The sequence below is a fragment of the Alligator mississippiensis genome, chromosome 4 (assembly GCF_030867095.1).
Source record: "Alligator mississippiensis isolate rAllMis1 chromosome 4, rAllMis1, whole genome shotgun sequence".
Taxonomy (NCBI): Eukaryota; Metazoa; Chordata; order Crocodylia; family Alligatoridae; genus Alligator; species Alligator mississippiensis.
In genome coordinates, this window is record NC_081827.1 from 91,830,300 (window position 1) to 91,845,783 (window position 15,484).

The 15,484-nt window shown below is 46.5% G+C and overlaps 1 protein-coding gene across 1 annotated transcript in view; it reads right to left on the minus strand.

The window, feature by feature from the left end:
• ANO4 (anoctamin 4) overlaps nucleotides 1-15,484 on the minus strand; it is a 414,571-nt gene that overhangs the window by 31,230 nt on the left and 367,857 nt on the right. Inside the window, exons 20-22 of the mRNA XM_019480982.2 lie at nucleotides 12,741-12,852; nucleotides 11,434-11,491; nucleotides 3,169-3,266 (exon numbers count right to left, since the gene is read on the minus strand). Of these exons, the coding sequence (XP_019336527.2) occupies nucleotides 3,169-3,266; nucleotides 11,434-11,491; nucleotides 12,741-12,852 (268 nt within the window). The remainder of the gene's footprint in view (nucleotides 1-3,168; nucleotides 3,267-11,433; nucleotides 11,492-12,740; nucleotides 12,853-15,484) is intronic.

Below are 15,484 nucleotides of genomic sequence, written 5' to 3' on the forward strand. Positions count from 1 at the left end.
GAGGGGGCAGGGGGACACAGGCAATGTGGTAGGGGAGGGGCACATGACTCCTGAGATTTCTGCACCCACAGAGGTGTGCGGGGCTGCAGCTGGGCCAGACAGCTCCGGGCAGGAGATGCCTCTGCAGCCATGGCTGCCAAGGTGAGGCACCCCCTGCCCACCTGGCAGCAGTTGGGGGGCACAACTCCATGCTGCTGCCATTTCTGCACCTTACCATGGCAGTGTGGCACTTCCTCCGGTGCCGTCCCCACCTCCCCACTGGGCCACAGAGGTGGCTCCTACCTGTAGCTGGTCTGGTCCCACTGCAGGCCTGCACCCTGCAGCCCTGTGACCCACTGTGGGCACAGAAGTCTCAGTGGCACATGCCCCCCTCACTGCATTGCCTGTGCACCCCCACTTTCCCCACACAGTCACTCTCTTCCTCATACACTGGGGGTAGGGAACAGTGGGTTGGGAGTGAAGGGCACCAGCAAAGCCAGGGGGCTATGGGTTAGGAATGAGGGGCACCAGCAGGGCTGGGGGGTGGGGGGGGGTGGGCAGTGGCTTAGAGTGAGAGGTAATGGCATGGGTTGGAGCAGTGCACTGGCATATCAGGGCTGCTCAGGGCCAGAAAGCAGTGAGGGCAACAGCCATAGTTGGATCCATGTCCTGGTGAGTGAACGGGTACGGGGAGTTTTGATTTTCCATGATAGAAAACCTGAAATCAAACACCAAAATTTATAGGTATTTGGAATTTATTTTATTAAAGTGATGGTGGCACTGATAGGCTTCCAAATTGCTTTAAAATTGTAAATATATCAATAAAACATTGTGTTCAACTGCTACCTATATATTGGTATAATATACCAATTTTTCTCTGTTTAAAAATTGCAAATTTTCCAATTAAAAAACCCAAAGTCCATGTTTTTCTGTGATTAACATGGAACAGCACTATCTCTCTCTCCTTCTCTCTCTCTCTCTTTCTATATATATATATAAAACATGGACAGAAAAACATGGACTTTGGGTTTTTTAATCAGAGAATTTGCAATTTTTAAACAGAGAAAACCAGGATGCATATATAATAACAGGACTGCAATATTCAGATTAGGACTTTCTAGGTCTCTGACTGCTGGAAACTGTGAGGGCACAGGGACAGGAGACAGATTAGTCTGCATAGACCCTGCCTAAATACTTTTCCTCTTAGCATCTGTTCTGTGTCACTGTGAGATACAGAATGCAAGATGGACTTGTGGTCTCATCTAGTATGTCATGTCTTATGTTTACAAAGAGGAAAATCAACTGAATCCTCTAAGCACCTATACAGGGCCAGCCACCATCTAGTGTTTAACTAGAACAGGGGTTTTCAACCTTTTTCGAACACTGTACCCCCAGGAAGCTGGATGTGGAGTAGTGTACTCCCAGCCACCAAACAGGGAGGGGCGGGGCATGTGGCAGGATGCCAAGTGGGTGGGTGGGGCATGGTGTGCATCCAGACACCGAGTGGGGGGAATGGCACATTGCCAGACGCCTAGTTGGAAGGTAGTGCATGGCCAGGCGGGGAGGGGGGCGCACGGCTGGATGCAGAGCAGTGGCAGCACTGTGTGTGAGCTTCTCCCACCCTGCCACATCTGGCCAGGCACCCCCATGGGGCAGGGGAAACTCACACATGGCGGATGCCCGTGCGGACCTCCTAGTGCCTGCTCAAATACTGCTGGGGGTATGTGTACCCCTGGTTGACAATCCCTGAACTAGAAGATTAAATAACTTTTAGCAGCTAGACTTCTTGGTAGAAAGGGGAGAGATTCATATCTGCACAGAGGAGTCCTGGGGCTAAAGGGAAGAAGCAATGGTATTAGAGACCAAACTTCTTTAACCCTAGAATAGGTGCCAGCTTTGGCAGGCTCCTTATGCTACTTTCATTTTGGGCTTTTCTTACTTTCAAGTGGAGGGACCAAATTTATTGTAAGCAGGCCTTATTTCTATTAAATCTGATGTCCTTAAATGATCACTTCCCACCTCCTCCTCTTTTGCCTTCCTGAATTTCCATCAACTGCACTTTTCATTAGTTTCCAGAGGCTCAATAGTGGATAGCAGAAAGTTTTAACTAAAACTGACAAAGGAGCAGGAAGCAAAAACAGAACCAACACTTGCTACTGTTTTTCTCTAATCCTTCAGGCTGCATCTGAATTTGGCTATGTCTGGCACAGCGTCACAGCAAGTTGTAGGGGAGAGAAAACAGGGATAGAGGAAAAGCAGAAAAGAATAAATATCTTCCTTGCCAAGGATGTAGTGCCCTTTAGATCATTTGCCCAAAGATCTATGCAGTTAAGCGCTAAGGCTGCTTAAAAGAGCTGCTACAACATGTTCTTGGCAGCCCAAGGGACTAAAATCTCCATTACACTGCACTAGTTCTGCTGTGAGCACTGCAGCAAGGCATATTCATCCAATCACTGATATTTTGCAAGGGCAAAAATACTAACGCTGTTGACTCCCACCCTGTCATTTCCATGCTTGCTAATTCCTACCCCATTCGCCCATGGCTGTACTCACCTGTACTCCATTGCTGTTTGCCTGTATTGATCATGCTCATTAAATATTAATCTATAATAATAACAGTCCTCCTTTTTAGTTAGGACATGGCCTAGTGTTGCTATACATAGTGTCAATAAATTCAGCCATATATGGATCAGTAAATTTGTCTACTTGCACATTTTTGATGGCTTTATGTGTCAACAGTGCACATTTTCCAGTGTTCACCTCTCCTTTCAGGCATCCGGTAACACCCATCAAGGAGAAGTCTAATTAGAACCTATTCCGATAGGTTAAAAATGATGTAGTTAAAATTTCCTGTGTAGGGAATAGAGTAATCAAACAGGAACAGATTTCTTTTTTTAAAATAGGTTTTAAACTAGAAAATACTACAGTCAGGAAATAAAATCTATCTTCATATTTTATTATGAATATTCTAATATTAAAATTATTTTTCCTGTATATAGTTTATGTCACATGCAAATACCACAGAATATCACCAAATATATGGAAAGATCTCTGAAGGACTTTTTGAGGTATTTAGATTTTATGCTGTAATTACTCTTGTAGCCTTCTTCCACTTAACAAAATCAGAAGGCAGTCATGGACATAGTAGTCTTCTGTGATCTATGTAAGCCATGCAATCTATTTACTTACGGGTAGCCAAGTTCCATGAAATTATTCCACGTCTGCTTTAGCACCATTATAATACCCATTTGCATACAGAGATCAATAAGGCATCCACTGGGGTGGCACTGAAGAGTGAAAAAAATGCTAAGTGGTTTAAACAGAAATTATTTCTTAAGCATTTTTCAATTTGTAAAACCAAATGTATAATAATTCATAACATTTAAAAACCCCTAAAACCTTTGGTTTTATTGCTTAAATGTAAACCCAAAGAAGTATGCAAGTCACAATGTGAGTCCATGAAGCTCAGCATACAGCTTTCTACACTGCCCAGACTCCAAAGTTTTGGATGATGACAAATCAGTCTTCACCTAAGCTAAGTTATAGGTAGCCCATAGTATGATTCTTGTAGGCCTTATGCAAAATGTATTAGAGAGAATGGGAGTTTTTCCACTGGCTTCAACAGGTTTTGGGCTGGTTCGAGTACATTTTAGAGAAGTGGGGGCCAACCTTTTTGCCAGGCATGCCACAAATTAGCTCCACATCATCGCTGAGTGCCACTTTTTCCTGTCTAATTGGCTGCTCTGCTTTCTTCTTCCTGTCCAGCGCTCCTTACCCAATCTGCTGCTCTATTTTCTGCTCCCTGTCCTATTTGACACTGTACTGCCTGTCCCCTCCCCTGTCCACTGTGTGCCACACACACATGGGCCGCATCCAGACGAGCATGCACATGCCTCTTGCCCCGTCTCAAACCCCTTTGAGGTGGGGCAAGAAGCACGTGCAGGAACAAAAAATGTTTCCTGTGCTGCAAACTTACAGCACGGAGAGAAAATTAGACCCCTGGATATCCAGGGATCTAAAAAAAATGAAGTTTAAAAAAGCGGAGCAGGTGCCTGACCGTGCCCTGAGGAAACCAGAGGCTGGGCCCTTCAGGGAGATGCTCTGGCTGCCAGAGCGTCTCTGTGGTTGGCCCCTAACCCTGGTGCTGAAGCAGTGTGCTTCAGCACCAAGGCTCCAGAGCCAGTGAGTAAGGGGTCGGGGGGGGGCTGGAGGAGGAGGGAGGAGGGGGGAGGATGCAGTTCAACAAGGAGAAATGCAAAGTGCTGCACCTAGGGAGGAAAAATGTCCAGCACACCTACAGCCTAGGGAATGACCTGCTGGGTGGCACAGAGGTGGAAAGGGATCTTGGAGTCCTAGTGGACTCCAAGATGAACATGAGCCGGCAGCGTGACAAAGCCATCAGAAAAGCCAATGGCACTTTATCGTGCATCAGCAGATGCATGACAAATAGGTCCAAGGAGGTGATACTTCCCCTCTATCGGGCGCTGGTCAGACCGCAGTTGGAGTACTGCGTGCAATTCTGGGCGCCACACTTCAAGAAGGATGCAGATAACCTGGAGAGGGTCCAGAGAAGGGCAGCTCGTATGGTTAAGGGCTTGCAGACCAAGCCCTACGAGGAGAGACTAGAGAAACTGGACCTTTTCAGCCTCCGCAAGAGAAGGTTGAGAGGCAACCTTGTGGCTGCCTATAAGTTCATCACAGGGGCACAGAAGGGAATTGGTGAGTATTTATTCACCAAGGCGCCCCCAGGGGTTACAAGAAATAATGGCCACAAGCTAGCAGAGAGCAGATTTAGACTGGACATTAGGAAGAACTTCTTCACAGTTCGAGTAGCCAAGGTCTGGAATGGGCTCCCAAGGGAGGTGGTGCTCTCCCCTACCCTGGGGGTCTTCAAGAAGAGGTTAGATGAGTATCTAGCTGGGGTCATCTAGACCCAGCACTCTTTCCTGCTTATGCAGGGGGTCGGACTTGATGATCTATTGAGGTCCCTTCTGACCCTAACATCTATGAATCTATGGGGGGACCCCCATGGGCCCCATCCGCTCCTCCAGCCCCCCGATCACCACAGTTCCCGTCCCCCCCCCGCCTACCCCTCCCAAGGCTCCTGATCCCTGCGGTGCCCGCCCCATCCCCCCCAACTCCCCCAGATCCCCACGGTGCCCGGCCCCACCCCCTGCCTACCTCTCAAGCCCCCCCGACCCCTGGCCTGCCCAGCCCCCCCAGCCCCCTGCTCCTTGCTCCCCCCACCCCAGCATGCTCATTTAAAAAAACCCAAACAAACAAAAAAGCTGCAGCTGCCGGTCAGGATCACTTGGGGCCCCACCTGCACAGCAGGGGGCAGAGGGACAGCCCCAGCAGCCCCAACCCGGGCCCTCCTGCCCTGTACTGCCCGGGGGGGCCCTGCCAGGAGGCCCCAGATCCCCGCCACCCTTACTCCTGGGGTAAGTAGAGGCTTTTTTTTCCTAGGGTTTTTTCTGGCTTTTTTTTTTTTAAGCGCTGGTGCCTGAGGTTGGGGGGGGGCAGCAGCCATGGGGGCCTGGGGGTGCAAGTGGGGGATGGGACCAGGCAGGGCAGCCATTGGGGAGTCTGGGGGAGTGGGGGGTGGAGCTGGAGGGCAGCCATTTGGGGGGCTGCAGCAGCTGGCAGGGCCAGGTGGGGCAGCAATTTGGGGGCTGGGTTGGGGCATGTGGGCCTTGCGGGGGCGGGGGGGGGTGGTAGCCCCTGTGGGGGCCATTTAGCCCCTGTTAGGGAGCCGTAACCCCTGTGTGGCTGTAGCCGCCCAACAACCAGTGCTTTAACACTGTAGATGCATCAATAAAACATTGCCCAACTGATCACTCTCTGTCTCTCGCTTTCTCTCTCTCTCTTTATAGTGGTCTTTTGTTTTACTTGTGGAGGAACATGGATTTTGGGGTATTTTACAGAGTGACTTTGGGATTTTTTTTATCAGGGATTTTTCAGTTTTCCAATAGGGAACACCAGAATTCATGCTAGGGAGGCCAGTGGCAGGACCCTGCATGCTCAGAGCTGGTACCTTGGACCCATCTGGCTGTGGCTGACCTCCTGGCCAAATGGGGCCAGGAGGACATGCTTTGACAGTACAAAGCAGGCCACCACACCCGGAACATCTTCCGGGTGATAGCTGCCCAGATGGCCAGGCAAGGGGCACACATGGCAGTAGTGCCATACAGAGGCTAACGCTGCAGCCACAACCCACTGGCAGCTGGCCCAGAGGGGCAGATGCCTCATCCAAGTCTGGCAGGTGCACAGCAGGTCACAGCCAGGCAGTAGCCCCCAGTGCCAGACTGCTGCAGTAGGTAGAGGGTGCAGGGAACTCTCAGGGCTGCTTCAGCAGTTCAGCTGGCACAAGGGGTAGTGTCCTCAGGTATCAATTGGCTGGGCCCCAGAAGCTCCTGAGAGCGAGTAGCTCTGAGCTATTTGCCAGGGCAGCTTTTTGTACTGCTGGGGCCAGGACAGGGCAGCTTTTTATATTGCTGGGGACAGCACAGGTGCTGGCCCCAGGCTCTAGCTCCCCCTGCCTGCAGATCCGGGAGGAGCCAGGCAGAGTTATTTTGCCCCTAGTGCCACAATTTGCTCCACAACAAAGTGCATGTCCAAGCACGTGTGCTGGGACAAAAAGCCCCGGCTCAAATTTGCACCGCTTCTATTTGAGCTGTTGCAAGCACACATGCTTGCATGTGTGGATGCGCCCATGGAGGTTAACTGTGTCACTTGGGGCATGTGTGCTGTAGGTGGGTCATCCCTGGTCTATAGAATGAGGAGAAAGATTCTGCCTAATATTTCATAGTTAGGGTATATTTACCATATATATTTCCCATATTTGCCACACAATTTAACTTCAAGTAATTCAATCATTATGAAATACTTAAAACACTGAGCAAATTCCTGCTTCTCCATTTCTCTTCCTGTGTACCCTAATTTTGAAATCACTTAGATTTGGATTGGGCTGGATGTTCAACTAACTGGTGTAAACTGGTGTAACCTGACTGGCTGTAATCAGTTCTTATACAAAGCAAAATGGCATAAAAGCTCATCACACTGATTAACATTGCTTCCTAACTACCCACTGACCTTTTACATCATTGACCATCCTGAGCCAAACCATGCAATCAAAGCCATGTTACTGAATATTGTGCATTATGAACAGGCTAGAATAGTAATTGTTACAAAGGTAGACATTGAAAAAAGAAAAAAAAAAGCTTGAGAATAGTGATGAAATGCAACAACATGTGTAGTGAATTTAGGATGTGAGTTGTTTTTCAGTGTACACAAATTTGAGATTCTGCTACAGATTTTTTCTTGATTGACTTAATTTTAACCCATCTTTAGGTCAATGAGCAACAGAAAACAGATAATCTTTCATTTGGTGTAACGCCATCTTTCTATTTTGACAGGATCAGTCAGACAAACTAATTTAGCCTTGGGATAAGTAGGAATCTGGCCATGGATCTTAGACCTCAAACCTACACATTAAGACTCAGGAAAGAAATTTCCTTCCAACTCTAAGACACCCAAGTCTCCTATTTCTCAATGGGCAGCCTAGTGTGCTTTATGAGGCAATCATATTCTCCTCTAGGAGACACACATTTGTTCCCCATTCTCTCAGGGTGCAGACAGAAGTGACAATGTTTGCCCTATTTATTCACAGAAAGCAGTTTATAGCCATGACCAAACACAAGTGCATGGCTGCAAACAGCTTAAAAAATGGCCAAATCGGGTGAAAAATCTGACTCCTCACTTCAATAGGTATCTGACAAAGACATTCCAAAAAGTAGCATCTTCTGTAACTTGTGTGTGCAGCCCTCAGCCTGTTGCTGTTTTCAGAATGGGAAGCAGGAAAGGGAGTAGAGAGAGTTATGTCTTGGGGTTTTGGGGTGGGGTGGGTGAACTGGAGTCCCCCCCTCTTTGGAGCCCTCCCTCCTTAGAGCAAAATTTTCTCCAGTCCTTGGAGGTGAAGGGGCTCCAATTCACCCACTCCACCCTTCAGTACTACCTGAGGAGCCCCAAGAACAAGCTCCGTCTGCTGCCTTTCCCCCCTGGCAGAGAGCTGTGGCCATTGCTATGGGAACCTGACTGCAGGCTCCCTGAAACCAGCAGTGAACTTCTGTTTGGTCTGGAGTAACGCTGTAACTCAGAACACTTTGCAAAAAACATTCTGAGTTACAGCTGGGAGCAGCACTTCTGTCTGCACCCATAATGAACAGAGTTATGGGCAGCCTTATACATTCCCAGCCAGCTTGATCAGACTCATTAAGAGCGGAGGCATCCTATTGGTATCCAGTTCACTCAGAGTGGATGTCTAACAGTGTATCTAACCTGAGAGGAAACAGCATTGATTTCGGCATAAGGTGGTGGTGCCCACCTTTTACCCAAATTAGTTAATAGTTAAGGGTGTGTGACAAAGCAGGGGTCCTAAATTGAAGTGATGGGTTTTTAAAAACACCGCTTCAATTTAGGGCCCTTTAAACCCCTGTGTCATGCACACACCTGGACTTACCTGCCTCTACAGTAGCGGGGAGGGGAGGGCAAGCTGCTGGCGGGCAGAGTGGTCTCTGGGCTACGGGGGGGGGGGGGGGGGGGCCTGGTGCTTCCCTCTGCAGCAGCGGCGGCCCCCCCACCTCAGGTGGCCCCCACCCACAGGCACCTGGCTTGGGTGGTCCCAGGGGACACTGCAGCCATGGAGGGAAGCACTGGGTCCCTGTGCAGCTCATGCAGGCAGGCAGGCTCCAGGGAAGGGAGAAAAAACAAGATTAGGCTTACTGCTTTTTTCTCGGGTGGAGCCTGCCTTCCTGGGCTGCTGTCAGGCTGCCTGCTGGGCTTCCTGCAGAGCCCCTGAACTCTGTGGCTGTAGGGGCAGCAAACTAAAACTCCTCAGAGTTTTATTTTGCTGCACCCCGAGTCATTTAAGGTGCATTATGCCACCAAATTTGCTACAGTGGCTGAAATTACTGCGCAACATGCCGCTAATGCGTGCAAGCACCAACACCATTAAAGTGATGCAAAAGCATTTAACCCAGGCTTGTCCAACATACGGCCCACGGGCCGCTTTGTGGCCTGCCAAGCCGTATTCTGTGGCCTGCGGTGCTGCGACGGGAAACGAAAGTAAACGCTGTTTACTTTCGTTCCCACCTCTTGTCCCTCCCACAACCCCTCAGCAGCTTCCTAATGGCTGCTGAAGGGCTGGGGAAGGGACAAGGTTCCCACACGCACCGCGTCAACTTGATGTTGCTGACATGGTGCGTGTAGGAAGAGGAGTAGCTATGTGCTGCTCGGGACAGAATGAGCCCAGCCGGAGCAGCAGGGGGCTCAGCTGCACTTTCCCCCTACCTGCACTAGTCAGTCCCAAGCAGCACAAGGCTCCCCCACTGCCTGTGCTGGCTGGTGCTGATCTGGGCAGGTCTGTCCCATCCGGAGCAGCACACAGCTGAAGCCGGATTCCCATGTGCTGCTGGGGCTGGGAGGAGCCCAGCTGGGTCAGCACCGGCCAGCAGAAGCGGCGGCGGAGCCATATGCCGCTCGGGACAGGACAAGCCCAGCTGGAGCGGCAGGGACTCAGCTGCCTGCAGGGGCAGGGGCCCCTGCCTGCGCCCATCAGTCCTGAGCGGCACACGGCTCCACTGCCACTTCTGCTGGCTGGTGCTAACCCGGCCGGGCTCCTCCCATCCCCAGTAGCACGTGGAAAGCCAGCTTCAGCTGCGTGCTGCTCCAGATGGGACAGACCCGCCTGGGTCAACACCAGCCAGCAGAAGTGGTGGTGGAGCCGTGTGCCGCTCGGGACTGACCAGCGCAGGTAGGGGGAAAGTGCAGCTGAACCCCTGCTCCTCTGGCTAGGCTCATCCTGATGTTCATTTCATGTTTGTAAAATGCTTGGAGAGCCCCACATAGATGCACTGCATAGAAATGCAAAATATATTTTGACTTATTTGGTTGGCACCTTGGGCTGAGATTTTCAAAGCTGAGTCAAAAGACCAACTTCCATTAAAATGAATGGGATTTAGAGGGCTCCAAATCTTTTGTGACAACTTTGTAACATGCTTATCTACCCCTGTTTGCAAATCTCAGCCATAGTTTGGAAGCTCAGCCAAAGAACATAAGAGCTTCTGAACATAAGAGCATAAAAAGTGCCATGCTTGGTCAGCCCAATGGTCCATCTAGCTCAGTATCCTGTCCTGATCAGTGGCAGAGGTGGATGCTATAGAGGGAGAGTTTTGAACTGGTTATTTAGACCCATTTCATTGTCACTTCCTGCAACTTCATTGGTGTTAAAGGTCATGTGACATCACTTCCTGAAGTGATACCACTTCCTGTGAGGTCTTTGAATATGGTTCGCCGGCCCACTGAGTGATAAAAAGTTTGTGATCCGGCCCCACATTCAAAAAGGTTGGACACCCCTGATTTAACCCAATTTAAAGTACTGTACACACGCCTCTTGTTCCAGCTACACATGGCTTAAGGCACTTGCTCAGAAAATGGGATACCTGGATTCTAAGCCCACTTTACCCTGAGGGGATTTGAACCTGCATCTCCTATTTCAGAGGGTAATGCCCTACTCACCAGGCTATTAACTAAAGCAGGGCTAAGGGCATTCTGTGCAGATTTTGATGTTTGCTAGCCACAAATATTTAGAAGCCCTCTTAGTAGTTATGCAAGGATTATGAATAAGGAAGCATCAGTGCTTTCTGGCAGCATGCAACTCATCATTCTCTGTTTGCTGCTCAGTCATTAGTGAAAACGTTTTGGTAACTCAATCCAAAAACAGGAACAAAACCATTGGACTTCAGCATCCAAATATCAACATTAGATGCTTTGTGAGTCATGCAGAGGCTGCCAATTGTTTATTTACAATATTTGTCAGCTGGTTTTGAATGATGAATAGATTTGCAAGAACATGACTGACACCTGAGCAATTTCTGAAATGAATATTTTATTGCTCATCCAATTCTTCAGATGTTGTAATTGTTAAATGCCATTCTATCAGACCAACTGGGAAGCTCATTTAATTGTTTTGCGTGATTTTCAAATTGATTTGTTCATTCTAAAATTTGAGGACCCTAACCAGGAAGACTACAAAATCTGATTATAAAGAGATTAGAATGAGAAAATCACAAAATTCATATCTGAATTTGGTTCACAAGGATAACATCATTCTTTTAATTAAAAAAAGAAATCCAACCTAGGCTACTTGTTACCGTCAGCCAAATATAATAAACAGAACCTAATAGCTGAGCATTAAAAAAGCTACTATTGTCAATATGAAAATGTTTTTGAATCAGGTGTTTAGGAATTGTGCCCATGGGTTTGAGTTAAAGAGCAAATGGGAACCGAGGAATATATTCAAATTACTCAAAGTCTGCCCTTGCTATTTGGTCATGTAAGAGAGGTGGTGCATCAATGAATTTGCTCTGAACAGTATAATAGTTATAAAATACTCACCTCCTCCAGTCTCCACTTGTTTATCAGCCTCAAGTAGGCACCAGGGTGTCCTGTGAATCTTCAACAGAAAAAGCACATATCAGCTATTTTACATAAGGTCTGTGCTCACCATATTAGTAAAAGAGTTCAGCAGAGCCATTTTAACTCTATCATCCCCAAATAGGATTTATTTAAGTATCAGAGAAGTCATTATGCAGAAAGATGTGAAGGATTCTGAACACAATACATATTAAAAGCCTAGCAAATTTTCACTGTAGTTTTATGTAGCTGTTGATTTTCTAACACATGATATTATTCTGTTGACAATCAGCATCTAGAGAAAGCAAACTACCAAAACGGAGTAAAATTAGGGTTCAGAAGCTCATGAAAGGATTATTGCTATCTGGAAAGACAGCATGAGATACAAACCACTGCCTGGTCCACTCCCTTACACTAAAGGGACAAATTTCTTCAGTAGCATAAATAAGGAAGGGGCCGGGGGGACAGGGAAGGGTGACCAAGGCATCAGCCCCAGATGCTGACTTAGTCAGGAGCTCAAAAAATGCAGCCAACGCTACTGCTGACCTGGCCACACTGGTGTTGCCAGCAGCCTGGTTGCAGTCATTGCCCCATGCACTACTGCTACCCAGGACACAGGACTGTCTAGTTATGCTTCTGTTTGGCATCACACTTCTTGGGAATCCAGTGACAACATAAGTTTTTACCAGGAGAGCACATTTTTCATGAAGGCCTATGATACCTTCCTGCAAGTTTCTGGATGTAAACAACTCATACTAATGGATAATCCATATCTACTCAGATCCCTATCCATTTTGTATGGAAAACAAACAGGAGCCATGCAAACATTTCCCTTATTGTGTGCAGAAAAAACAAATGCCATCACTTACACTAGTTTTTGATTTGCTGAAAGCTGGCCAAATTGTAGATCAAGTGAAGCAAAAGTTATATATTATTTAGGGAATAGAAAAGCAAGGATAACATATTAGGTTTTTCTCTTATCTGTAAACATTATACAAGTAAAAACCAGGGCAAAGTGATCTGCAAATAGCTTATCAGCAAAATATATTCATCTCTGCAGTGGACTTTTTAGGAGTTAGCGTTAACAGAATGTGATGTTATAGGATGAACTGAATATTCTGTTTCTAACCTTTTAAAAAGAAAATCGAAATTTAACCTTTGTCTGCTTTATGAAGATGGATTTGTATTTGGCCAAGTATGATCATATGTCCCCATTTTGTTTTATTAATGGCAATATCATATTTCTTCTTTGCTCCAAGCACAAAGAGCTAACCAGTATTAATTCTTACCTTCCAAGGAAGAATGCTATATAAAAGGTAGAGCTGTTCAGATTGACAAACTGGAAAAGAAACATTTTCAAAGTGAAGCTGTTCTCCCACTCAGACTCAGTACGAGGCTGCTCTGTGAATAAAGAGACCAGACTTTTGAGAGGTTTTAATTATATTAACAGCTTTACTGGGCTGAGAGACTGCAGGCACCTTTCAGAGTTAGTAGTGTATTTGTAATTTTGTCTCCTGATCTCTGTTTATAAACTGACAGCTAAAAGTAACCCACAGTGAGGTGGCTTGTAAAAACTCTTACATATTTTGTTTGATATTTTATCTCTGGCCAGGCAACTTCACAGGAGATGATTTGCCAGTTGGCTAGAGGTAATAAGCACATTCAGTTTCCTTTATTGAGATGCAGAGTACATGTCACCCAGAATCCTGCAAAGGTTTGGTCTTTTCTGCTGTTGCCATTTCTGTAATTTGGCAGAATTAGATTTGTAGAATGTACCTAAATACGCAGCCTGAAAACCCCCAGCTTCACACAGACTTCACACTGACCTGAAATAAACACTTTCTTCATGGCTTTAAAAAAAAATAAAATTATTATTTTTAATGTGATGTCACTTAAGGAATCTACATAGGGACTAAAAAAGGTTACCACTGTACAAGCTACTAATAAAAATGCAATCCATGCCCCAGAGATTTTGCAACCTAGGACTTAGACAAGATGTTTTGAAACAGGTGACTAAGAAAGGAAAATGGGAAAGTGAGAAGTAGTCTTTACTTCCATTTTGATCTATTGTCAAAACTATATTTAGAACAGTGCTTCAGCACTTGTGCTATGCTACACACATGGCCCAATCTTATGAACTCTTACCAGTGGGCAAGGTGCCTAGTAGTGAGAGTAGCCCCACTGATTTCAACAGGAATACTCTTGGTGGCAGCAGCAATAGTAATATTTCTAAAGCAACCCCTATGAAAACACCTCACGTGCTGCACAACCATCCCAGAACAATTTTGTATGAACACAAAAAATGACCTAACGGCAACAACATTCCAGACAAATGAGTAAATCAAAACACTAACAAAACAGTTCTACAGCTGTAGTAATTTAGAGACATTTCTTAAATAATAATAATGGGAGTTTTAAGGGTTTTTTTGAAGCAGGGAGTGATAAAGAAGTCAGATTTAAGGTGGCAATGGGTTTCACACCACTAGGGTCATTGCAGCAAAAACTCAGTTGCCTACTGACTTCAGGCACGTGGGCGGACCCTCTAAAGCAGTGTGTGAGAGTACAAAAACTGGTCATTTAGGGATAGAAAAATGAAGTCTTGGATATAACTAATTCCCAGTCTCATTCAGAGATTTTTGCACCAATCAGGTCAATTTTAGCTGATCCTACCCCTTTACTAGCAGACAATGTGAAGAATGCAAAGAAAAGCTGGATATGACCAGGACTGTTTAAGCACATGAGCAAGCAGTCTGAGGAAGCTGCAACCAACTGATCATCCTAACTGATAACCCAGCAAAAAAGGGAATTTCAATAATTGGGTCTCAAGGTCATAACAGCATTCATTGCTGTTACCAGGTTGTTAATATATATATAGGCATAATCCTAGAGCAACTGCTTTGCTGAAAACTGCATTTCTAAATTACATCTGATAAATGGCTTCCCTGAATAGGGCATTGTCAAAAATAATGCCAACTGACTTGCAAAAATAATGCCAACTGACTTTCAACATTCAACTGCAAACCATCAATCTGAGATGTCTCAAAGGAAAAACAGATCATCTTGTGAAATATACCTACTCTGTACAAATGAAGCCTCTTCCATTTTTCTGGGACTATGGATGAGGCAGCTCTAATCCAATTCACCCAGCAATATGAGTCAGGCATTCCTACAGAACCAAGGCTAAACCCACAGGGTCCATGTAGCACAAAATGCGTAACTGAGAATCATGAGAATGCCGACAGCAATATACCCCAAAAAGCAACATGGGCAACAAACTGGACTTCAGAGCCCTTGGTGAATAAGAGTAATTATCTATTATCACATTTTGACTCTGATCTTCCAAGCAGGACAAGAACTACCAAAAAGCCAACCCAGTCCTAGCAATATTTCCTAGCTACCTAAAGCTACCCTTCCCCCCATGATTGTTTCAAAAACTGCCAAGAAGTCCACCATAAACAAAATAGCTCACAAGCCTTCATCTAATATAAAAAAGATTACATTCATGCATTTCATAAGCACAGGGTCAATGCCAATGAAAAGCCAGAACTCAGACCAAAATGACTTGTGAAAAAGATGTAATCTTAAAACACGGCATATTATCTAAATAACATGCATTAGATCAGGGCTGTCCAACTGGCGAGGAGTTGACATGTGGCCTGCAGGCTCCCGCCCAACCACAATTCTACCCATTGCTTTCACAGTGGTGGTGGCTGGGGACTTTGACTGGGTTCTCTATTCCTCCTTTGGCTTTTGGTTCCTACCCCTGCTTCTGTGGGGAGGACAGCACAGCAGGAAAGGACCAGGTTGCCCATAATGCACACATGGTAGGGGAGGGTGCTGGGCTGCATACTTTGTGCTCAGCAAAGAAGGGAAGCAGGATGTCCTCACTGCATAATGTGCACAGCCGAGAAGGGGAGTATGGGTGCTGTGTGCAAGGCAGGGCTGGCCTGCCACATAGCACATGTAGCTGGGATCAGGATGCTGGGCAGTGGGAGTGAGTCGGGCTGTGCACATGGTGTGAGGGAGTGAGGCT